General features: G+C 37.6%; 1 protein-coding gene across 1 annotated transcript; it reads right to left on the bottom strand.

The window, feature by feature from the left end:
* Positions 1-17,666: 17,666 nt before the first annotated feature.
* Positions 17,667-18,814, bottom strand: LOC128127158 (uncharacterized). Its single transcript, XM_052765561.1, has 4 exons — positions 18,767-18,814; positions 18,229-18,348; positions 18,170-18,183; positions 17,667-17,763 (listed from the first exon to the last, which is right to left on the bottom strand). The coding sequence occupies exons 1-4, from the start codon at positions 18,812-18,814 to the stop codon at positions 17,667-17,669; spliced, it is 279 nt and encodes a 92-aa protein (XP_052621521.1).
* Positions 18,815-27,693: the final 8,879 nt, after the last annotated feature.

Raw genomic sequence — 27,693 nt, 5'->3', positions numbered from 1 at the left:
GCAAAAAGGGTAAATTTTGGACCAAAATTTTAATAGAATTTAAAATCTGGTCCAAAAGTGTAAATTTTAGACCAAATTTGTAATAAAATTTGAAATCTGGGCTAAAAATGCAAATTTTGAAAGTTGGTTGACCTCTTGACTGGGTCGAAGGGTTAAATTAAGTACGATTACCGGTTTTTAGGAATTAATTGAATAAAAAAAGATATAAGGACTAAATCGATTATGAGACCAATATGTAAAAACTTTATTGTAATTTTCCCTATATTATATGTATAAGAATAGTCAGTCAAATCGCTAGTACGCCTCATTCACAAAACCATGCTATAAATAGAGTATAAGGAGGCGGCCTATAAAATGGCCGTTGAACGACTGTTCACTCTCACTCACCGCTCTCCTGTATGGTGGAGAGTCGTTAGACGAACGTATTTGAGAGGACATAATCTCATTAATAAGTATAATGGAATAAAGTAACTAAACTATTTTAAAAAAAATCCCACTTTTAGTTACTTTAGGAAAATATGAATTTGTATGCTAATCAATGAAATTGCACATTACACTTTATAAGTCGTTAGTGGAGCATGTGTAGTTAACCTGCACACTAATGGTGCACTAATAAAGAGTGGTAGTGGGTGTATCTAAAATTATCGTTGATTAATGGAGCGTGTGTGGCTAACTGACACATTAAAATGAGATGATAAATGACATCAAGAGTGCCAAACTAATTTGCATGGTTATTCACATCTCGTTTGTGATCCCCGACATCCCATTCACAAAAGTGAGAGCATAATCCAAGATTAAACAAGTCATTGATTAGATTCCATGAATCTCAAAAGATGTAGGAGTTTCATAAGATTGAAATTAGTAAAAGCCTAACTACCTAAAATAGATTCAAATTTGATTACGGCATCCTTCTTCAAATTTAGAATCGAAGATATGGATCCTAGCCTTAATTTAAAATTTATGGGTTAATAATTAAGGATTAAAATAAAATAACTTGGATTCTCTTTTCTCCCTTTTATAGATGTCAAAACTAGACAACAATGGTCTTCCTTATTCTTGTAGAAATGGTTTTCCTCTTTCTTCTGAAAATGATCTTCCACTTTCTAATCAAGGTGAAAATGTTTTCTCTTCTTCGGGAAATGGTGGAACTGGACGCCATGCTTCTTTAACTCTTCCTTCGCCTCCTATAGTGACTATCCCCATGTTATGTTTTCCTTGAATTGAAAGATACGAAACTACTCAAGCCCTATTGGCATGTAAACATCAAGATGGAAATTTTGTGTGTACGCATGTTCTGAAAATGAAATCGTACATTGACAAATTGGATAGGTTGGGTGTTGTTTTCCCAAGGGAGCAAGCCATTGATTTGGTTCTTCTTTCGCTTCCCAATTTATATGGTCAATTCATTGAGAACTTTCGTATGAGGAATATCGACATGATGCTAATTGATCTGACATGTATGTTGATTGTTGCTGAAGCATAAATGCTTAAGAGCACAATTGAAGAAAAGGTGCTCGAAAGGTCTAATTTCAAAGTTTCCATGGACATTGACAATGATGACAATGGTGGTCCAAAAAATATTTCTCTTCCCAATGGAAAGGGATCGACCAAGGTCAAACCATTTGATGGCATGGTAAAGAGAAAGGCTAGTTTTGAGAGAGTTCCATGTGTTAACCCTAAAGAGTCCATATGTTTCTATTACCAATTGAAGCGACATTGGTTGCGAAGCTGTCCTGACTACCTGAAAGATCTCAGAGATGGTAAAGTCAAGTCGTGTGACTCTACTTCAGGTACATCCATTATCTAACTCCATTATCTTAACAAGTTCCTATTCATAGACTCTTAATACATGATGTGATAATCACATTTTGTTGTTATTGCAGGATCTAAGAGAAAGAAAGAAGCTTAATTAGAGTGAGCTAAATTTGATCGTGAGAGATGGACTTTGGTTGCATGGTTCGATGATCAGAATTTAGAGCTATTGCTTGGGAGTTGGGATAATTTAATAGATTGCTTAAGAGATGTCTAGAAACATAGTTTTCAATTTTATGCATTGTAAGGACAAGTTCCAATTTTTCGTTTATTATCAATAAAAGTGAAATTTTGGTTTATCTAGTTGGCTTACTTTATATTTCCTTATAATGGAATTTATGAAAGTGTTGGTTACATTTCTATTATTACTAATGTTAATTAGGATTTGATTCTTATTATATCGCTAGTGGTAATGTCATAATTAACTAAGTGATAAAGAATTCTCATCATCGAAGTTTCAATTGGATAGAAGATTAGAGTCATGCAATTTCAATTGCGTGATGTATAAGAATCTTGATCGTTGGAAGATTATGAATAATTCATTGATCACATGTTTATGTGAGTCAAGTGAAGGACTAATAAATCTAGTTAATGTTGATATAGACTATTCAGATCCACCACAAAGGATGATAACTCTGTTCGTCATGATTTACTGATGTTTCAGTCTATATGGTTGTGTTTATAAGATTAAGCATAATTCTGATACTTTGAAAAGATTCAACTAGTAGCAGAACGAATAAGAAGAATCTACCAGGTAGAAAGATAAATGTTTCTCCAATCTGAAAGGAAGGAGAGTACTTTAGCATCATGTTTTATGATCATCTTAATGATTGTGGAACTATATCACAATTGATCCTCAAAGAACATCTTAGTGAAAATGTATGACTAAGAAGAGGAATCAGATATTGTTAAAATGGTTCAATTGAGAGATAAATAATACTTCGTTTCCAATCAAGTTTTAGAGCCATTCTCTAGTTACTACAAATTGTATCTTGAAAACTTATTTAATACTAAGTAGGTTTATAACACCTCATGAAACGTGGGGTAATAATGTTTTCTTACTCTAGAACATTTGGGATTGGAAGTTGTGATGTTTTTGTTAGAACAAAGGATAAACTGAGACCTATTATGTGAAGTGTTTTCATGTCTAGAATCCACACGAACTTTTGAATATTTGTTTTAGTCATCAAGGAATGTTACTTGAGGGGGAAACTTATATGTCAAGAAGTTAGTGGGAGTCTTATTGATCTTGAGAGTTTCAAGAGTCAATCGAAAATGAAACTTTTAGTTATCACTAGCACACGACCTGAAGTTGATAACCTATCATGTTAAGATGACACGTTCTTGTTTTTGTGCACCTTCCAGTTGAGTTGGCAATGCATATGAGTTCTATGGTTCTCATTTGACTGCAAAAAGTAAAGCACTTTGGTCAGTGAAAGTACATTGATCAATATGGGTGAGTTGCATAACAACACGTAAGCACTGGTAGGCCCTTATGCTACCAGAGGGCAAGAAATTTAGAATAAGCGAAGTTCAGTCCATGAAAGGAAAGCTAAATTTAAGTTTGGTTTTGTAACAAACCCCCGATGTACCTAGGCCTTTTCTCTAGCACTTCCTAGGTGTCAGTAGCGATCCCCGGAGAGCCGGAAAGCCCCGAGCAGAAGAGCTTTCGGCTTAAAAGTTCTGCCCATGCAGAGCCTGGTTCCTCACTAAACCCCCTTGTAAGTGAGTTGTTCTTACCATAGTTTAAGTATAACTTATGTTTAAGTTCATTATAGTTATTATGAACCTATAAACAAAATTTATCAGCGATTCCAAGTCATTATAATGATTAATCTACTTACGGGGATGATGTCTAGGCTGTGATTTAGTGAGATGTTTAAAGTGGTATCTCCAAACAGTATACTTCATATACCAAATGGAACCTACCCGGTTGTTCCTTACTTGATAGATCTTGAAGTAGACATTGAGTTAATGATGAGTGTAGGCTAATAATTAGTCGCAATAAATATTAGACTAAAACTTAGTAATAATGATACTAGGTTTCGTCAAAGGAAAAGACAATTATTAGAAGCGAAGCACTGACTAAATTTCAATTCGTCACTTTAACAAATGAGTGCATAGTTACTTTCATCTTACACATAGATATGAAGTATTTAATATTAATACATGCTATAAGTGCTTATTATTTGTGTTCCTGATATCTATGCTAGATGAACGATTTATACATCTTTTACTTGATTTAAACTGTATATGTATTTTTATACCTATAAATATATTGGGTAAATATGGGTATATGAAAGATGATATGGATGAGGAGAGATGAAAGATGAAAGATGATATTGATGTTGAGAGGTGAAATGTGATGAGAAGCCTTGACTTCAACTCTGGAAGAGTATAGATGACAACCACAGACTATTCTAGACAGTCCAGTGGAACGCTATCAGGCTCGCAACCTGTAGCTATTTTTGAACTATGTGTTCACCAGATGTACTCTAAAAATCCTGGCAGCTGCGCTTAAAGTATAATATTGGCAGCTGTGCGTAATAGATAACAATGGCAGCTGTACCTAATAGATAACATTGACAGTTGTGCCTAATAGATAACATCGGAAACTATGTACTTAGTGCCTGTTAGATAAACCCTGGAAATGATGGACTTTGTGCCTATTCCTTAGGACAATCCTTAGGAATGAATGAATGAATAATAGATGATTCTTAGGGAAGATTCTTAAGAATAAGGAAGATAATGGGGATGAGAAATTAGGTTAATTGTTTGATGATTAAACATAATAATTATATTATTATGGGTTGAAAACCCTATGTACTTACCAGGTTTCCCAACCTGAACCACTTAGTTTATTTTATCATAGATGGCTATATGAAAGATACATTATGCTGAGAGATTCAAGGAGTATTAGGCCACTAGTTTAATTACTGTAAGGCTTGTAATATTTCATTATGCTTATGTTTCTGTATTGACGATGATATCCCAATGTTTTAATATAAATAAAAATACATTTCTTCAGAAATGCTTTGATAATATCATTATCATGTTTTTTTGGGAACAAATTCCACAATATTATTCTTCAAAAAGGATACTCTGATTTTTGAATAAGCATAAAACAAATCAGTCTTTTTTGGCCGTAAAAATGGGGATGCCACATATACATACCTGAACGTATGTAATTAGGACATAATAACAATACTAACTTGAAGAAAACATACCGACAATGTCTCGAGGCCCTAATGTGATTATAATAATGATAATGGTGAAACATCTTCATCTCTAATATGCAATATTGACGAGCATGTCCTTTCCGTACGTGCCTGTCACATTTAGACTTGCAGTGTACGAATATGTTACCACAGATGGTGTGGCTGTTCTAACCTCCAGTTCTTGGCACAACAAAGTCAAATGTTCTTGATAGCTGTTAATAGAGTTGGGTCCTATGCCCGCTTACTATTTCCCATATATGTCTCCAAACTAATATCCCTCTTCCTCTCCTCTCTCTCTCTCTCTCTCTCTGTATCTCTTTCTTTCTTTCTTTCTTTCTTTCTCTCTCTCTCTCTCTCTCTCTCTCTCTCTCTCTGTCTCATGCGACACCTCCACTATCATATCAACATCATGAATGGCTGCAACCCACTGCTTGGACCAGAAAAACAACCTATCAGGGATTTATCTAATAATATTAGACAACTCTTATAGTAAGGTCTTACAATATCTCAACAACAATCTAATCACGCATGATCGCTTTGTCCGAGTCAATCCAAGAGCTCTCAGCTCCATGTAGCGTTGTCGACACTCTATTTAATATAAACGGAACTCATCACCACATATTCAGGTGTTACCGTTATACTATTCGCTATCTTCTCGCTCATTGGTATCCCCGATCAACCTTCCCAATAACACATGACATTACTGGCGTAATCATCTCTATTGTCTCATCGACACATAATTTAGTAACAGATTCTGAATCAACCTTTCTCGTAGACACCATTTCTCAATCGAATGGGGAAACCTTAAGATTACCAAGATTTAATACTAAACATATAACCATGTAAACATTACTACACTCAGTTCCTTGGTTTCCCCGATGACTTCTCTTGGCTCGGGCGTGGATCCTGTTCTTTCAATAGCAAGGGACCTAATACTATTATCTACACCGATCCATGCCTGCTCCAAGGTCCATCTTGAAGTAGCCAGGTCACTTCTCAACGACAATTCTAACGATGTGCCCTACACCAGCACATGCCAACACTCTTTCTAGCTTACTAGGACTCCCACCCCACCATGCTAGCAGCTGCGAAAGAGACTTCTACCAATGTCAACTAACTATCTTATGAATACGATTACATGAAACAAAAGTTAAATAGTCCTTCAACTGAAAGATCCAATACTAAAACGATTAGACTTAAACGAGAGCTGCGCAATAGATCCATATCAAACATTATAAAAACTTTTAATTTTTTATGGCATGTAACCTAATGCATTCGTTTCATAGTTAGCTAATATCAATATAGATTCCTCTTAGTAAAAAGAAAGAAACATTCAAGCAGTTAGTCTAGCATACAATTCTATAATGTCCACTCTATATCAGCATTTGCTACATTTTCCAAGATCCAATGGAATCACCTTCACCCTGCTACTCTATATCTCATAGAGTTTCCACTAGTCCCGACGTGTCGTCTCGTGAATGCACAATGATATACAATGTAAAACAAGATAGTCATTCGAATAAAAGATGTTGTGCCAGAACGGTTGGACTCAAACGAGAGCCGCACACCAGGCTAAATCAATCATTCTAATTCTATTTAGTTACTATTGCATACAACCTAAAGCATTCACTAAACAACCTATCAGTACTAACAAAAAATCCAAATAACACATAACAAGCATCCAACATAGAATTTGAAATATAAGGCTATCTAGCATATATATATATATATATATATATATATATATATATATATATATATATATATATATATATATATATATATATGACAATCTTATATCCAGAAGCAATAAATAAGATTTGAATACTTTACATTTTTCCACTATCACCGGCTGACTGTACACACTGCGCTTGCAATTAAATTTTTTCCAAACCATTTCATTTAGGTTCAAAAAAAATTATTTTAGAAAAATAACTCTTGAGCCACAAACTTGAGTCCAGAACTAACCAAAACGAGTTTGATTCTCTTAAGCTATGCTTTGATACCAACTTGTAACATCCCAAATTTTGCAATAAATTTGAACTTTTTTAAATAACATAAATCATCCATTTAATATATTTTATTCAAATTTAATGAAATACCAGACCCCAAGATCAATTCAACAAAATATTATTAGTTATAATTCTAAAATTTATGAAAACATAACCAATTCAATATCAATTCCAAAAACCCGCCACGAGCCAATGTGTACGATCTTGTCAGGCCATCATGTATACCTGAAACAATCTTTTAAAGGGAAAAGGGGTAAGCACAAAGCTTAAGATTAAATCGAATTAAAAATTTTCTAACATATATTTTATTTTATTTTTATGGTAATGTATTAATAAATAATAAAAAACCAAGATGCCGAGTTAGAAAAATAAATAAATAATAAACTACCAATGGACCCTATAAAATTAACAAAGAAATAAAAAAGGGTGTTAAAGCTTAAATTGAAAGTGGATAGAAATATGAAAAATGAGGCCAGAGCAAGTTTAGACAAACTGTTGTTATAGTCTAGTTGCAATTTTGTTAATTTTTATTATGAATACGTTTCAAGTTTATTTATAATTTCTATTTTAATATATATATATATATATATATATATATATATATATATATATATATATATATATATATATATATATTAATTTCAGTCTCCAACATTTAGTGACTCGATTGATGAGGATGTGTTGTTAATAAAATATGAATAATGCATCTTGAAGACGAGCAACGGCGTCTTGTTGATACGACTGCGTTAGAAATGATTCGTGATTATTATCGTGCGAAACAATGAATGATAATATTGGAAATCCCATTACCGCCTTCTATGGTCGAGGATTGTATAATATGAGAATGCTCCTAATTACGATGTCTGAAGATATATGACAATTTGTGAACACAATGGACATCATCGAAGAAGAACGTAGGACAAGTGCAACAATAGAAGAACGAATCCAAATGACTGATAATGAGTTAAAATTAACTAAGACCTACATAAAATTGTTTGAAAATTATGTAGGATGAAAGTGGGTCCAAACCCATACCGGATAGACCCGGACCCGAAAAAACCAGAACCGGTTAACGAGATTTTGTAGATCCGAAAACCGAACTGGTATATAGGAACCAGTTTCGGGTTTGGTACCGGGTAAAGTGGGTCTAGAACCGGAAAACCATGAAACATCAAAGTGGGTAGGTTGGAACCGAATATAGTGGGTTTAGAACTAGAAAACCCAAAAAAAAACAAAATTGTTTTTGGCAATTACTTATTACTTAGTGGGTTGAACTTTGAAAATTTTCATATTGATATCCTGACTTCGGGTGACCGTAAGTCATTGAATATGAAACCAAAATTTACAAAATTATAGTCTAAAATTATGCATAAACTCTAAACTACACTCTGTAAAAAATCGCATGTCAATCCGACTTTAAATGAATGAGACATGCATGTGTTAACGTTTTCACATAATACTAGTGGAGGTCCCCAAAACCACAAAGCAAGCAGCGTTTGAGCATCGAGTTGTGACCAATGTACTGCCTAATCAAGCTGCTCTATCATATCATCTAAAATCCATACTAGCATGCAATTCTAATGGCTCATACAACAAGCATACAAATGTATATCTCCTAGCATCCTATATGCGATTCCGAGTAGATCCGTAGCCCTAATCTAGAATGCTACTCACATATACACATGCTGGAACAAATCAACATGTATAGGTATTTTGGGTAATACATACTTGAGCTCGGTCAATTTCACAGCTTACACCCCTTCTTATATAAAAACGTTTTGGAAAATATTTTCTTTTTAGCAATTTCTCAGTTTAAGTTCAGACACACTCAAGAGTGTGCCCGAATCCCTCAAACCAAGGCTCTGATACCAACTTGTAACATACCAAAAATACTAAGTAAAAAAATTTATTTTTAAGTCGACATAAACCATCATTCAATTATTTCAAAGCATCAAAGAATGACAATGTGGAAAAATAGTTATCAGAGTACAATCCTAAAATCATAAAATGTTGAACATTGGTGGATGCTATACGATTATGCCAGGCCTTTCCCTTTCTAACCAAAAGTACCTGGAAAACATTTCAAATATAAACTGTAAGCATGAAGCTTAGTAAGTTACCCAAAACACCACATACCATAAATACATTTCCATGTGCTACCCCTATGGTCTTACATACAAGTGTCATGGGATACCCCCATGGTCTTCCCCTTGGAATGTTATGGGCTACCCCCAGGGTCTTACAACCAAGTGCCATGGGCTAACCCCATTGTGTTTCCTTGAAATGCCATGGGCTATCCCCATGGTCTTTCATGCAAACGCCATGGGCTGCCCCTATGGTCTTTCATACAAATGTCACGAGCTACCCTTAGGGTCTTCCATGCAAGTATCACAAAGACAACTAGAATCCTACATAGTATAGTGAGAAGACTTAACTATCAGACAATGATCAGCAACTACCGCCCCTACTTCCGAGAGTACAGATACTATACACCACCTATACATCCATACAAGGTACACCATTAGTTTACCTTTCAAAACTAGGGGTTTAACCAAAAGTCAACTCAAGTCAAAATGTCAATGGTCAAATTTGACTCACCACATCGCGACCCTCAAACGACTAAACATATACGATTTCCTACAGTTGCCACACCATGGCAACCTAGGGCCACGTCGTGGGCACTGGGTTCAAAACATCTTAATGGGTTAAGTTGAATCCTCTGATTCCAAAGCTCAAATTTAGTCATTTTTATAGTCTAGATGGATAAAGTTTCCAACTTTATCCCTTAAGACTCTCCAAGAGGTGTAGATCTCAAGTCTTAGGTCCAAAAAGGCAAAAACATGGTATGGGCTAAACCAAGAAGCACTTAATCCCTTAAGTCCTTAACCTATTCACTCCAGAAGAGCTTATAACACTAAAACCAACATAAAGGTTGGTGCTTTTAGACATGCATGTCCAATGCATGTATTGGACTCATATAAGGTCAAAATGGGGATTATGACCAAAATCTTATGCAAGGTTCAATCAACTAACCATACTTCTGATCCAAAAAATAATTACTCCAATTGATTCATAAATTCATAAAGTTTCAACCTTTATGAAATATCACCATCTCAACTAACAAGATCTAGAAGTAAATGGGACAAAAATCATGGTCTAGCAACCTAGTAACAAAAATTTGGAGCCTTGAACACTTACAAAGGTTCGTAATCGAGCTAGGAAGGATGATAGGGACTTTCTTGCTAATCTTGGCTTACTCCTTCTTGCTTCTTCCTTCAAAATCTCCCAAAAGCACTCAAGAAAGCTTCAAAAATGGAGGAAAAGGAATTAGGGTTTCTTCAGAGCTTAAGAGGGTGGTGGAGGTTGAGGGTAAGTAAACCCTAGCCTCTTCATTCCATTAAATATGTTGCAAAACCTGGAAAATTAGGGTTTAATGCCTCAACCGCGGCCACGAAGTGGCTTATACCTACCACATCGTGGCGGGTCAATAGAGACCCGCGACCAAAATGCCTCGCTACGCCGTGGCATCCCCCATAAGCCAAACTTTAATTTAAATAAAATGTACCTATAAATTTGGATGTTACAGAAAGACAAAGGTCGAAGACATTAGCTGCAAAAGTTGTCGGAGGCAAAGAAGCCGGAGCCGCAACAGTTGAAGCTTGAGGCACTGTGTCATAGCACTGGAGGAAGAGACAACGCCAACGATGGTGATGGCAGGGAGGAATGGAGCTTCAACAGAACAGGATGGAATATTTGTGTGTGTACGTCGATGAGAATAAAAGAGTGTAGACGTGCTAATGAGAATAAAAGAAAGAGAGTGAATTAGGTCACTTCCATATTTTTTGTTTTTCAGATTTGGATACAAGTTTGATTTTTTAAGAGGCTTTTTATCCAATTCAAATGTATTTTATAAGAGGCTACCAAACAAGCTATATCCGAATTTTTAAAGGCCAGCTCTTAATTTTTCAAATAAAAGGTAAACAAATAGGGCCCAATCATCTTCTCTTTTAAACAAATCACCGACTTATTACTTATACTAAAATTTTTATAAGTTAATGGAACTTATTAGATCTTTAACGACAAACATATACTGGTATACATTTTATATTATTTTTAAATTATTATTTTTGTATTCAACAAGAGTTGAACCAAAATACTTGGCTCGAAGTAGGGGTGTAAACGAGCCGAGTCAGGCCGAATACTACCAAGCTTGAAGCTCGGATCGACTAAAATACTTGAGTTCGAAACTCGGCTCGAACTCGACTCGAGCCTTGATTTTAAGCTTGAGCTCGGGCTCGTGAAATACTCGATAAGGTACTCGAGTAGCTCGAGCTCGAGCTCGACTCGATTTCGAGTATTTTCCGAGTCGGTCTCGAGTTTCTCACGAGTTGACTTGTCTCACTTACACCCTAGCTCGAAGACATATTTTACTTAATATACGATTGAGCAATAAGCTATTTTTAATATTGAGACATACTATTCTATACAAACGATATTATATATTATTACATAACAAAAACGGAAGATGTTTTATGTCAATGTACCACTTAAATGTGTCGTGCTTTAGATTGATGATGAATATGTGTTTGTTGATTAAACTCAAGTTGAAAACAAAGCCTGAACAAGTCAAACAACAAACACAAAAACAAGGAAATATGCCAAAAGGGCAGCTTGTTGGGCCGATTATGATGTAGTTCATATTGAAAAAGTTAGACACAGAAAATGCAAAAGGTGTGGCACGTTGCTCAAAATCGAATCCGACGAAAACAGTACTTCTAGCATGATTGGACATACATAAAGATGTAAAACGAACCCAACACATTTAGAAAAAAAATAGAAAACCAAACCACTTTAAATTTTTAAAAAATGAAAATGGGGAGAATTGCATCGGGACTTGGAGGCATGATGAGAAAAGAGTAAAAAAAAACTTTGTTAAATTTATTTTAGTTGGAGAATTACTATTCAAGTTTGTATAGAATGTATCATTTATTGAGTATAATAATGTATTGAATAGGAACGTATTTTTGCCATGTAGAACCACAATTTCAAAAAGAGCCACCGACTACTTTCTTGAAGAAAAAGCAAAGTTGTTTAAGTTCTTTAGTATTCCCCTTAGTAATGTGAATTTGACCACCGATAGTTGGACAAACTTATGTCAAAGGTCGAGCTATGTGGTGGTCACAACCCACTTTATTGATGAAGAGTGGGCCGTTCACAAAAGAATTATCAACTTTTAACCTTTAGATAGTCATAAGGGAGAAGACATTGAGTCCACATTGTTGACTTGTCTTCAAATGTGGGGTATCAATAATGTAATGACCATAACTGTAGACAATTCTAGTGAAAAAGATAAAGTAATCAAAATTCTGATTAAAAAACTACCAAACTTGTACGAGGGGGGGGGGGGGGGGGGTTGGGGTGGGGTGGGGAAATAATTACACGTAAGGTGTATGACCGACATCCTTAACCTTATTGTTAGGGATGAGTTTGACCAACACCAAATTCTTATATGTTGCTTCATAACTATATCTCAAGATTTTGGTGTCTAGATTTTGCTTTCTTATATCTCAAGATAGTTAATTGGTATTTACATTCTTACTCCACAAATTCTAACATTTTTTGCACCTTTGAAACAATTATGTATACTTTGCATTATTTTTAATTAACAAATTTGTTTCCTTAAAAGATTTCTTATGGAATCGTAAGCTATAAAATTGATAAAAAAAAATGCAATGTTTATAATCATATTGTAAATGTTATTCGGATTATAGAATCCTATTACGGTTTATTCGGTTATATTAGCTCCTTAACCATCTAGTACATGTTATTTGGGTAATAATTAGGGGTGACAATTGATGACACGACACGAAAAAAATACACGACACGAAACGGAATTGAGACGAAACTGAAATTTGAATTCGTGTTCGTGTCAAGTGTAAAAAACACGATGCCGTGTCGTGTCGTGTTCATGTTCAAAATTCTACACGAAATTGACATGATCAAGCATTTGTCTGTCGTATTTTTCGTGTTTGTCGTATTACATATAATTAAATATTAATTAAATAAACTGATTTTGATTTTATTTTATATTTGTCGTGTCGTGTCGTCTTTGTCGTTATTTAATCGGTTCGCTTTCATGTTAGTTAAAAAAAACACGACATCATGTCGTGTCGTGTTCGTGTTACATAAAACCTTGTTGCGTCGTTTCAGACAAAAACACGACACGATGACCCGATTTTCCACCCCTAGTAATAACTGAACCGAACCGAACCCATATTGGTTATTTGGTCCAGTTTTCGGTTCATGGTTCATGCAATTACCCTTATTCGGTTTTTGGGTTCCGGTCGGCTCGGTTCGGTTCCGACCCAAATAGCATCCCTATATATATATATATATATATATATATATATATATATATATATATATATATATATATATATATATATATATATATATATATATATATATATATAGGGTTGAGATCGGTTGAGAACTCATAGTTTCCCGATAACTAAAAGTGGAGCGTTGGATCAAAAGTAATTCGTTAAGGACATAATCGTTATCTTACCAATCTCATTTAATGTTTAATTTTTTTTTTTGTGTTATTTAATATATTAATATAAATGTCTAAAAATTAAAAAAAATAACTCAAAATTTCGGATTTATTTAAAAAAAATTTAGATTTTTTTAAAAAAATGGATGTTTTTTAATTTTTTTCAAAAAACATGAATTTTTCAAAAAAAATGAAAAAAATATTTTTTTAAAAACTATATATTTTTTTTTCAAAAAAACTGCATATTTTTTTTCAAAAAAATTGCATATTTTTTTTTTCAAAAAAGCTGCATTTTTTTCAAAAAGAAAAAACTATGGTTTTTATAAAAAAATGCAATTTTTTTCAAAACTGTATTTTTTAACAAAAAAATCAACATTTTAGGTGCATATATGCATATTTTTTCAAATGCATATTTCTTATACTATAATATTCGTAAGTAAATTATAAAAAATTTAATTTTTATTAATCAATCTATAAACATAATACAAGTATTTTATTCGATACAAAATAAAATATAAAAAAATTACAAAGATTCACAGTGTTATCATTTCTTCATATCAAAATTTCTATATTTTCTTTAATTTATCACTTTTCACCTCTTCAATATTTTCAACAAATTTTTCAAAACCTACAAGAAAATTTTAAAAAAAATTAATTAATGCAAGAACACTCAGAAAAATGCACAAATATATATCATGTAAGATTCACATGTGATTATATCATGTAAGATTCAAATGTGATTATATAATGTGATATTCACATGTGATTGTATCTTTTAAGATTCAAATGTGAAATTCACAAGAAAATAAAAAAAAATTAACAAAGACCACTCAGAAAATATGCATGTGAATCACAAGTAATTGATATGTAATTTACTTGTGATTTACATGTGAATTACATGTGATTAATATGTGAATTACATGTAATTTATATGTGAATCATATATGAATTACATGTGATTTACATGTGAATCACATGTAATTCATATGTAAATTAGATATTATATACATGTAAATCACATGTAATTCATATGTGATTCACTAGTGATTTACATGTGAATCACATGTAATTCATATGTGATTCACTTGTGATTTACATGTGAATCACAAGTGAATCATATGTGAATTACATGTAATTCACATGTGAATCACTTGTGATTTACATGTGAATCTCACGTAATTCATATGTGAATTACATGTGATTTACATATGAATCATGTGTGAATTACATGTGAATCACATGTAATTCTTATGTGTTTTACATGTAAATCACATGTAATTCATAATTACATGTGAATACATGTAATTCATATGTAACCCCCGATTCTCAGGTATTCATTACGTAAGAATTATTGGATGAAGCCCTACTCGACGAGTCGATCGACCTACTCGTCGAGTAGCAGCGGGGTGGGACCGCATGTTAAGTGACCTACTCGACGAGTCCACTTTGGGACTCGGCGAGTAGGAGCTGGCAGATGAAACCCTAAATCCCGGGGTTTGCACCCCTATTTAAAGGAGCCTTAGCCTCCTTTGGCCTCCTTGCAGTCTTTGAGAGCCCTTAAAACCCTAATGCGTGTGTGTGTGCCATTGTGTGATTGAAGCTTGAAAAGAGGATTTTGGAGAGAGAAGGCTTAGAGGAGAAGGGTATTGGAGCAAGTGGAGTGTGGAAATCAGCTCTTATCTCAGTCATCATCTTCTGGAGGTAACCAAATCGCCTTTATTCTTGTGAATCTCTTCCATTGTTGAATTTTAGGGTTTTTGGTGAAGTATTAAGTTGAAAGGATGAGCTATGGGTTAGATCTGAGGTTGTAACTTCAGATCTGGACCCTCCTTGGATGCTAGAATCATAAAGTTGCTGTATTGTTTGTGATTGAGGTCCCTCTTAGACTTGAAGCTTCATTAAAAACTTAAAATAGACATTTGAAGCCTTTATATCCATGTATGCATGTAAAGTTTGCAACTTTACGTGGTAAGTATGCCCTAGAAGCTTGGATCTGTGATTTGGGGTCGCTGCATGGCTCAAATCAAGTATGTATAGAAAAAGAACTGAATGGACTCGGCGAGTCACAAGATGACTCGGGGAGTCATATGAAGATGGCGGTGGACTCGACTAGTTGGATGAACAACTCGACGAGCCCGATGAAGATCACCATAAGACTTGACGAGTTGAAGAACAACTCGGCAAGTTGGATGAGTTTTCCCTAGATTATGTATGCGTGTGTATCTGTCGAGAAGCAAGGGGGGAAATCGACGTGTGACCTTATGTTTGATCGAGGATCAAAGGAAGTCGACGAGTCACTCCGATGACTCGGGGAGTTGGAATGTAGTTCAGGGAACTCGACGAATAGCCAAGGGTACTCGGCGAGTTAAGGTCAACATGGACTGTTGACCTTGATTGAGGACTTTGACTTTGACCATGGGTTGGCTAGTGGTTTATGGAGTACCTTGTAAGGTTAAGGACTTATGAGTATGATGTACTATGATGATAGGTGGTGGAACCTGTGTCAAGTGATCCGAGAGTTGGAGTTTACCTTTCGTGTTGATATCTGCGAGGTGAGTTATCCTCACTATATCAATAGGGTCTACGGCACCAAGGCCGACCCTTTAGTTGTTATTGTTATGGTATGTTGCATGTGGTTATGATTTGTTAGTTCGGAATCGAGGTAGACAGTATGTTATGCTTTTATGATCCTTAAGGATTGGTGTGTTAGTGACATGATAGGTCGGTACTCTAGTTACAGGAGAATTCTATGATTATGATTAGTGAGATAGATATGCTTGATGTTTGTATATGCTAGTATATGATAGCTATGCGCGCATGGTTATTTGCTTGTTGGTTGGGTTGAGGCGGTCCTGCTTTGTGCTGAAGGCCAACATACCCTATGAGCGGTCCGGGGAGACTGTAGGCCCAAGTGGCGGACCAGTCATGCCGAAGGCTCGGGAGAGATTCAGACAGACTTTAGGCCCGGTAGGGCGGTCCAGTCAGGCCGATGGCCCAGTATGCATGATGATTGATTGATTAATATTGATATGGTATTGTCAGTGTGGTATTGGTATTTTGGGGGTAGCTCACTAAGCCCTCGGGCTTACAGTTTTCAGTTTATTGTTTCAGGTACTTCAGGAGTCCATGGAAAGGTAAAGGCGTGACCGTACCGCTCCTCCTCCTTATGTTATGATTTTTGGGACACTTTGATGGAAAATGATTTGAAAACATTTTGTAAACGATGCTTTACGGTTTTTATTTATGATTGATATAGTTTAAATTTGGCATGGAATTTATGGATGTTACATCATATGTGATTTACATGTGAATCACATGTAATTCACATATGAATTATATGTGATTTACTTATAACTGTTACACCATGACTCAGACAAATACAAAAATTCAAAAAAATTCGAACATGAACCATTATCAATTATGATTTTGAAATGTGAATGTTGTGTTATTTTGATCATTATCTATTCAAAACTACAAAAATGGTCCCTGTGTAAAATTAAATTATGTTAATGGTCATTGTGTAAGACAAAGTACGTTGCTATATCTTTTTGCATAATATAAAATACAAGAAACTAATTTATATTTATTTTTTATATTTTGGAAACAATTGAAGGAAATATTGACAAAACAGGCGGAACTAGGAAAATAAGACCTTTTTAAGACCATTTTCAACCCATAATACCATTTTTTCACCAAAAAGTATATATATATATATATATATATATATATATATATATATATATATATATATATATATATATATATATATATATATATATATATATATATATTATAGATTCAAAAAAAACCCCTTACATTTGTTAGTTTTTCTGCAAATTCATCTTGTAACTTTTTTGTTGCATTAACTATTTAAATTATATTAATACACGATTATTACCAAATAAATAAAGTAATGTAAATTTATAACATAATATTACAAGTAATAATGGGAAAAAACTAGTTAGATAAAGTGTTGAATAGATAAATGATCTTTGTATGTAGCAAGTGTTAGTAAATCACCATTTTACCCTTGTGTGTAGGACTATGAATGATTTTGAGAATATATTATTGCTAACCTGCTGGATTCATGTTTGTCAATCGCCTCAATATTTCCTCAGCCAAACAAACTGCACGGGTGGAGCTTTTAACACCTTGGGTTATCTCATGCCTGCAGAAATACCAGACTTGACTATGTTTTTTTTTTTTTCAGATTAATTCTTGTCTGAATAACTGAATACAGTGTTATGTGGATAAATTATGTTTAAAAAGTCTCTGAGAAATGAGGGCACCCTTGGGGCAAGTTTGTAAAAAGATAGGACTTGAGGGTGAAAAGTTCAGTTTCATGACTTTCTCTATTAAGTCATTCTTTATGTAGTAAGTAAAAAAAGAAACACTTATATATATATATATATATATATATATATATATATATATATATATATATATAGCTTACTAGATTAAGTTAAGTCCTAACGTTTTACAAATATGCTCTCATTTACTTTTTCCTTCCACTTAATAGTTTATCCAAAGAGCAGTGTATCCAGGCATAACTTAATGGGAAAAAGAATGCTAACCCTAAATCACTGAGCTCCATTGAAAAGTCACTGATTTCCATTCCTGATAAACGAACAACAGCCATTGTTAAGTCACTTATTTCCATTCCTGATAAACGAACAACAACCATTGTGTCAGGAAGCTCTTCCCTAGTTACATTAAGCAATTTTTCAAGAGACTCTGCTGCCCTTTTAAAAGCCTGAGTTCAGTCAACCGAATGGGAGAGTCAAAAACAGGTGTAAATGGTCAACATATTTAACTTTAAGTTTCGTTTGCTTTTGCTTTTGCTACCCACAGTAAAGATAGGACATAGACTTGTTATTGATCTCTCGATTGTGCAAAAGACATTAATGCCTTCCTCATATATATCATTAGAAATAGCCTAGAAAACGTGTTTCTTGTCTAAAAACGCATGCTTAGGTATTTGTGTCACGTTTATCAGCCATGTGTTAGTGCAAATGAGACAATGTAAGGACAAGCCAAGATCATTACACCCTGGTACTGGAACTATTTTTGTATTGTAACCAAAGGGTAAAACTGGAAAACTATATTATTATATGCTAGTTGTAAATGATTGTAAACAACAAGGTAAAAAGTTCAAGATTCCAAGAACTAACCAGAAGTGTAGGAATTGCAGAGCAGAAAAGCCAAGTAGCTGAGATCATTGTCTGTAGAATAGGAGTTATAAATAATTAATGATCAAGAACTAGCATCATATCAGTTGAAATTTGTAATAGATAAGAGGAAAATTTCTCAAATCTATGAATCCTAACCAAAAAATTGTTATCTTGGACCTTTAATTCATTGAAATCGGTTCAACTTGCTCACCAATTGATTGTTATGGGAGAGAAAGTCAGAATTACTGACTTCGATGTTAGCGGTGGAGATGACGACGACCGAGTTTCGGAATGGGAGGCTGGGTTGCCGAACGTCGGCGACTTACCGTTGTGATCACAGTTGCTGATATCAGCGGAGATGGAATCGATGTAAGAGAGGGGGGGGGGGGGAGATTCCATTAACAATTATGGATTTGGTGAATCAAATGTGTGAGATAGATAGTTGTTCTCATCGACTTCGATTTTCATCAGGTCAACAGAAATGGATTGTAGCGCTTCTGTCGTAGTATCACCACATTCACCACCAATAGTTGTCGTTAATGTACAAAGCACGATTAGGCTAGACCATCGCAACAACGACATCGATTAGCATGTAATTCAGGACTCATTGCAGATTATGTAGATCTATAGAGACCATTTTGATCTCTTTCTCGAAAACAACCAAATGTGATTCAAAGAAGAAGAACGAACCAGGTAGAACCTCTGAAACACGAATGATAAACTCATGAATAGATCTGAAACCCTAAATGGTGTGGATTGGCAGTTGACAATGGAAGAGGTGACTGATGAAGGGAGGACGAAAGCGATCGATGGAGGAGGAGGAGAGAGGCGGTGTTAGAAGGCATGGCAGAAGGTGAAGTGGAGAGATTGTCGGAGATTTCAGCGACGACATTGATTTTTAAGATAGAGAATTTAGGGAATGAATTATTTAGATGCCAATAACACCCATGAGTTAAAAAAAAGTTAGATACCCCCGTCTCTTTTTTTTCCAGTAATTTATAAAACTACCATAAAAAATCACTGCCCTGCATTTTTTTGATCTGGTGGTCTAAATTTAGTTCTCAGGTTCTTGGGAAAATATAAGTTCGTAAATGATCCTTCCTCTCTCTCTCTCTCTCTCTCTCTCTATATATATATATATATATATATATATATATATATATATATATATATATATGTGTGTGTGTGTGTGTGTGTATGTGTAGCACCCGGGTTGACATGTATGAAACTAATCTATTTATTCAAATTAAAAAGAAATGGAAGGTTCATGAGTACGCTAGGTGTACACTAGGTACGCACGACGTACTACTTTCATGCACGTTATCAGGGTGACCTCGGCGTACGTTGGGTGTACCCATGCGTACGTTGGCCGTACTGTAATGCCCTGTTTCAAATTGTTTCCCATTGCGGGGTGGTGATCAAGGAGTGGGTATTAGCAGGCTTAGAATCCTTGAAGAATTGAGGTTTGGGCTCATGTGGAGGTCGATGATGTAATTTGGATGATCCGAGTATTCAGTTTGTGTTTTGGAGCCCAAGGGTATCGGTAAAGGCATTGGTTCGGGATTTTTATGAATTATGGGTTTAATTTTGGTTGGTTTTCAAACTAAATAAAGTTTATAGAAGTGTATGGCTTCTCGTGACCTTTCCGTGGAAATAAAGAACGACGAAAAATGGATAAGGGATGCAAAAGTTATGATCATTTGAAGTTAGAAGGGTTTGGACCAAACCGGGTACGCATGGCGTACAAGGGAGGTACGGATGACGTACATAGAAATTTTGGACGTGGGTGCATTTGGGAACGCCCTACTTTCCCCATGGGAACGTTCTGCGTTCGTCAGGCCAAATTAAAACTGTAATTTAGGGTCTTGGACCCTATTTAAACAACTTAACTCACCTCCAACCCTCATTTCCTTCAGCCTCTATCCTCTCTAACCCTAAGAACGAAACCCTAGCCTCCATTTGAGTATTTCTTGAGCTTCATGGTGATTTTTTTTATGTTTTTGGTGCTCGAGGAGGAAGAAGGAACTTATTGAAGATTCATTGCTTAACTTGGAGCTTTTGGATCCAGGCATTGTGTACCTAGATCTCTCTTCTAGAGGTATAAAGTCTCAACCTTGACAACGGTTTCATGTATTTCTAGCTAAGTGGTATTTTGTTATGGTTTTGGTCCCTTTGAGGTGGTTCTTGTGAGTAAAAGTTACTTTAGCACCTTTAAGCTTCATATTTGGTCCTTGTTGAGGTTATGGAGTCATAAAGTTTAGATCATGATGGGTATAAACCATCCATGCATGATTTGGTAGTCATTTGATGAAGTTTAGGAATTAGGGTTTTGATTTGGGTCCCATTGAGTTATGCTAATTCATAAAGTTGGAAACTTTATGTGTTAAGAAATCTCTTGAAATCAGATCTGGAAGTTTGGATTGAGGTCTTAAGGTATTAAGAAGTTTTAAGACATTTTTGGTGTGATTTTGACCTTTGGAGTTCATCTTTGGTGATTGGGATTCATTAAGCCATGCAAAGGCTTAAAGCCTTCGACTTTATGGATCAAGTCACTTATATTTAGCTCTTATGAGGTTTGGGCATTTGGGTTTAAGGATTAAGTCATTTGAATGACTTTTGGGTAACTACCGAGAACGTCGTGCGTACTGTTATGGAACGCCATTTGTTCCAGCTATGATGTCCATTTTTTGACCGGCAAAATATGGTGTATGTACAATCTATGTATGCTGTGCGTACATCTGATCAGATGGGTATTAGGATTTATGGACTTGGAATCTTCGAAAGGGGCTTAAGTTGGGTTGGGTTGTTTCTTTGGGCTATGAATTATTTGTTTGGGCTCTGGTTGGGCATCAGGACTTTGAGTGGGCCTTAGGTTTGTTTTAGGCCTCGAGTTGTGTTATTGGGTCATTAGTAGGCCTTGGGCCAAGTGTGAGTTGGGCCCACTAAGGAAAAGGGTAAAATGGTCTTTTACCCTACAAGTCGGGACTTATGATTTGAGACCATGGTTAATGGATTATGGCATAATTATCAATTGGGATTTATTTGTTGTTAGTTGGCGCAAGGTTTTCCGGTTCAACGGTGCAAGCAGTCATTTGCGTATCAACGGATTGAGGTGAGTTTTCCTCACTGTACTCAAGGGTATAAGGCACCAAAGTCGACCCTTTGAATTTTTATCCTAGTGTATCTTATGATTGAGTACTGTTATGATCTGTTAGATCGGTATCCTGGTAGATAGGATGTTTCTATGTTGTTATGATCTGTTAGATCGGTATCCTGGTAGATAGGATGTTTCTATGTTGTTATGATCTGTTAGATCGGTATCCTGGTAGATAGGATGTTGCTCTGCTTAGGGATCAGTAGATCTGTTTTTCTAGTTGTAGACTGTCATCTGATTATGTGTTATATGTGCACATGTTTGGTCGGTGGCTGAGGCCTCACTACTCTGTGCGTAAGCCAACATGTTGGGGCATTCCAACCCAATGGTGGAATAGGCACGAGGGTATTCCATCCCGAGGATGAGTGGACCCATAGTATATTGGCATTCCAACCCGATGGTTGAGGACCTGGGGTATTCCAAACCGATGGTTGACTGGACACATAATATGTTGGCATTTCAAGTTGATATGTTGAAGGCCTGGAGTATTCCAACCCGATGGTTGATTGGACTCATAGTATGCTATTTGTGATATGTGTTATTTTTTGTGTGTTGGTACTTTGGGGGAACTCACTAAGATTTATGCTTACGGTTTTGTTTAAGGTATCAAGTTCTTCAGATGATTTGTGGCAAGGCGAAGGTATGACTGTACACATCCTTGGTTTATAACAGATTGGATCTTGGGAGACTCTGATTTTAAATCATGTTTTGGGAAACAATGTTTTTGTGAGCACTTTTGTTAATAAATGGGTTGTTTTGAAAAGTTTAAATTTGCTGAAATTTTGGGAATTTTCTGGATGTTACAAGTTGGTATCTGAGCCATGGTTTGAGTGAATTGGAGGAACACTTGTGTGAAACAGGTTCAGAGCACACCTCACCCTCTGATCAGCAGGGCATGAACACGTGAAGAAACACTCCTCCACGTCCGACAGCCATCTCATAGCAACAATCGGGTCCTGAACTCCGTCAAAGGTGGGAGGCTTCATATTATCGAAGTCCCGATACTGAAAACCCCAACCAGCTCCTCCCCTGCCGCTGCTACAACCGTTGTAGCCGCCACGACAGCCGTCTCTGTGAGAGCTGCAGAGCGCTCATCAAAATACTCAACCATGGCGGTCTTGATCGACCCAAACAGTTCCGGCAACTCAGCCCGGAACAACGCGACAACCTCATCATGCAGGATCTCACGAATCCTCGCATCCAGCTCGCATGTGCTCATCTGACCAACAACCTCGGGCGGTACCGACTCGCCCAAAACTCCCTCTCCTGCTCCTGATCCTGACCCGGATCCACTCCCAGCATGCCTCGGAATCTCCATACTCGAAAAACACCACATAAATCTCAGACACTTCCCACTAACCCGGGAACCAACTCTCATCCCAACCCTAGGGGTCATGGTTTCCCTGATACGCGTATGGGTCCTGTGCTTTCAGTAGTACGGGCCCATACTACCTTCCACACCTACCCATATTTGTATGAAGTACTACCACCATGCCCTAGAGAAAACATACAAACAAGCGCTCAACCCTCACCACTAGAGGAACACTAGAAATCTCCCACAAGGAAACCCTAGGGTACATGCATCACAAATCAGGCAGCATTATCATGAAATCCTGAAGATCCCTAGCCTAGCACTAGCATGCTGTTCTATCAAAGCTCAAAAACAAATATCATGTATGGTATTTAGGGGTTACTTACTGGCTCCGGCTGATCGTACCTCCGCGTCCTCCTTTACTCATTTTGAAAACCATTTTAAATTCTCTTTTGAAAACTCTCCTCGATTTGAGACTGGAGTCACACGAGTGTTCCTCCAATTCACTCAAACCAAGGCTCTGATACCAACTTGTAACGACTGAAAAATTCCAACCAATTTAAATTTTTCAAAAACAACCCGATTCCATTAAAGTTATTACAAAAAGGTTTTCAATACAATTTTTTTAAAGTATTCCCAAAATCACATCACGACAAAAACACGAGGAGCGGTACGATCATGCCTTTGCCTTGCCACGGTCTCCTGAAGAACCTGAAAAACATTAAACCACAACTGTAAGCCCGAAAGCTTAGTGAGATATACCCAAAATACCAACCACATATACCATACACGCATAACATGCCATATCATATCCGATCACAGAACAGCCATGCACTTCGGCTCTACTGCGTGACTGGTCCGCCGCACCGGCCAACAGTCCACCTGGTCCACCCTCCGAGTCTAGCCGTATACATCGAGTCTATAGTGTGATTGGTCCCCCCGCACCGGGCCTTCAATCCACCCGGTGCACTCTCTAAGTCTACAGTATGACTGGTTCGCCCGTGCCGGGCCTTCAGTCGACCTGGTCCACTCTCCGAGCATCGGCACATCTGGTCCGCCCTCTTGGGGCCTACAGCCTATCCGGACCGCTCGCTGGGCCTTCGGGACAACAGGTTCGCCCTGGGTATCTTGGCCTACAGCACAAAGCAGGACCCGCCTCAACCCAAATCCAATCCAAAAAACCATGTGCACATAAACATACAATCATATAACAATTCATAGTCAACAAACCGATCAAACAGATCACATAACATATCATCATCCTAACCAGGATACCGACCTAACCGGTCACTAGCATAGCATCACCCTACATCTCAGGATACCGACCTCAACCAGGTCTCTAACATATACCATCCTAGCTACCAGGATGCAACATATCAAAGCAATAACATACAACAAATACCCGGATCTCAATCCGATAAAGGGCCGGCCTTGGTGCCTTAGACCCTGTTGATATAGTGAGGATAACTCACCTCGAAACTGCCGGTTGAAAAGATAAGATCCCGCTGCTCCAAACTCTGACACAAACTCCTTCACTAAACAACACCAAAGCACCGAACTCAATAATTACCAAAATACCCTTGGAAGACAACTAGTCAACCCTTGGTCAAAGTCAAAGTCAACCCCTGACTGACTCTACTCGCCGAGTCAACCCGATGACTCGCCGAGTCCCCATGCCCAACATTTCCTTCAATCCGCGACCCAACTTTCCGAGTCACCCCGAGACTCGCCGAGTTCAACAACTATGAGTCCACTCGCACACAACTCACCGAGTCATCCCTTGACTCACCGATTCACGGCTCAACCAGAAAAGATTGGGACTCTTCGACAAGACTCGCCGAGTCCAAGAACAGACTCATCGAGTCTAAGGCTATCTTCAACTTACTCGCCGAGTTTTTCTTCCAACTCGCCGAGTTCCAGGCCCTCTTCATCCAAGTCGCCGAGTTGTTCTTCCAACTCGCCGAGTTCCAGCCTATCTTCAAGCAACTCACCGAGTCCACCCATGTGACTCTCCAAGTACCACGGGGTCTGAATCCATACCGAGGCTTTCCAAGCCATGCAGATGATCCAAACCATAGATCTACCCTTCCTAAGGCCATCCATCACGTAAAGTGGCAAACTTTACGTGAATCCAAGGAGATCTAGGCATTTTCACTCTAGGGTTTGGGTTTGGGACAAGATAGCTCCTTCAATCACTCAAAAGCAGGGACTTTTATGCATTCTAACCCTTCTCCATTCCAGATCTGAGGTAGCAACTTCAGATCTAACCTCTAAACTCCAATACACCAAAGGATATGATCTCTAACACCTCCAAAGATGATGAATCTAAATAATAGCAGCTCAAACAATGAAATAATACCTCAAAAGGAAGCTCCAAGAGAAGATTAATCCGGATCCTTGCAAAGCCCTTTGATCCAAGTCTCTTCTCCTTCAAGATTTCTTCAACAACCACTTCTCCAAGCTCCAATTGCACTCTAATCCCTCACAATCACGTCTTAGGGCTATTTGGACTTCAACAGAGGGTAAAGAGGCTAGGGAGAGGGTATAATGTTCTTTATATAGGGCTCATCCTCCGGATTTAGGGTTTTCTCCACTCAGCGCCTACTCGCCGAGTCCATCCGCTGACTCGCCGAGTCGGCCACTTAACACGCGACCAAAGTCGCGGCCCTACTCGCCGAGTCCACCCATGGACTCGCCGAGTTCCCCTTCCTAATTTACTCTTTTAGCCCTTCAACTTTACTCTTGATATTCCGGGATGTTACAATTCTCCCCCACTTAAATTAGGCTTCGTCCTCGAAGCTTGCAGCAACTCGACTTTTGAGCCATTCCCGCAATGCACCACCTGACATTAACCAGACTAGGTTCCTCAAGGCACCACCATCGAAACTTGAACTCACTTTCTCCCTTCTTGCGGTGTACTGACCACCGCCTCAAGCCGGCCACCGGCTTTATTCTCTGATAACCACACTTAACAACTGAGTACTACCCATGATGCATCACTGCTCCAAATTACAACAATTATCGACCCATATGAGCTAGAAATAACCACGAACCACCGGATTCCCGATCCGAGGCCGACTCTATTCATTCCACTGACAGAAAGACACATTCTTCAGAGCAACTCCCATGAGTTCTCCTCTTGCAATCACATACACATGCTGAACTAGCTCTAGCACCCTCGGGTTGGGAAACCCGTTACACTGACGACATCTCCAAACATCCCCCAGGATGAACCACTACTACATAAAAAATTCCCTGATCAGAATCACACTGAGAGCCCAAGACTCCCTCCCTGCATCCCTTCCGAGCCTCTTGGCTCTACACCCGCGGAATTCCTTCCGCGACCTCAATAGACATCCCAAACCGGATGTGATTCCATTCCACTGCCGCAAACACGCTGCTCAATGACCATACTTGGATTACTCCAAACATAACTCTGCGCTGCTGCTTTCACTTCCATGAATTTGCACTCCCTCTCGGAGTTACACTTCTCTCTCTTTCCTTTACCAGGGAAATCCACTTGGCCGCCTTGTCACTACGACAAGTGCCATGGTGCTCGCCCAATTGTACACCACTCCTTCATTGCGTAACCGCTATCCATCCAACACACATGCTGTGACTCTACTCGTAAGGACTCTCGAGTCCATGCACCATCTCCACTAATCAAGATCAATACCCGGGGCCAGACCTTCTAATGCTAACACATCGCAACATACTCAATCCATTTCCTCGAACAGATCTATCAATAACTGCAGAGTCTTTAGCATGACTGGACCGCCTTAACAGGACTTCAGCCAATTTGGACCACTCTTAGAACCTTCAGCCAATCTGGACCGCCCTCCAGTGCCTTCAGTCTAGCTGGACCGTTCTCCGAGCCTTCGGCCTGATTGGTACGCCTACTGGCCTTCAGTCTATCTGGACCGCTCAACTAACGTTCATCATTCCGAGCTATCTCTCTGGGAAATCCTCCCATGCATACTGTTCTAGCCCTCTAGGGGTTCCGAACTCTATCTCCATCACACAACTCAATCTCGGCCTGATCCCAGGCCCTCCGCAATTAAGTACCCTTGGTCTACATCCCGCCCCGCATGCCTGCCACTTACTCATACCAGCCTACGCTCTTGGCTGATAGAACACTGCTGAATCCCAAACAGCTAAACAACCTCACATGCTCATCGATCTTCCGGAGAATTTTCCAATTCTCCCCCGCTTAGGGCACTGACTATCAACCACCGGGCGCTATCACCGACCTCCCAAAACAACCCTGCACAACACAATCACTTACCCGCGAACTGCGCCCCGCAAGCATAAACAACCTTCACAAAAATCCCATTTCCACACTGATCATCCCGCTCGAAAGAAACTCAATCTGCAGCTAACCACTCCTCAGAAGGCAGATGCTACCCGACATTTAGACCAACACCAAATTCCCACTAAAAACCCCATGAATGATAACCAACG

This window comes from Lactuca sativa, chromosome 1, assembly GCF_002870075.4.
Source record: "Lactuca sativa cultivar Salinas chromosome 1, Lsat_Salinas_v11, whole genome shotgun sequence".
Taxonomy (NCBI): domain Eukaryota; kingdom Viridiplantae; phylum Streptophyta; class Magnoliopsida; order Asterales; family Asteraceae; genus Lactuca; species Lactuca sativa.
Note: the sequence above shows the minus strand (reverse complement) of the source record. Positions and strands in the feature narration are given on the sequence as shown.

Coding starts and splice junctions, on each gene's coding strand:
- LOC128127158 (XM_052765561.1), bottom strand. CDS start 18,814: ATGATCTCAGCTACTTGGCTTTTCTGCTCTGCAATTCCTACACTTCTG. Junction 18,349..18,766: donor CTGCAATTCCTACACTTCTG/GTTAGTTCTTGG, acceptor GACTGAACTCAG/GCTTTTAAAAGGGCAGCAGA.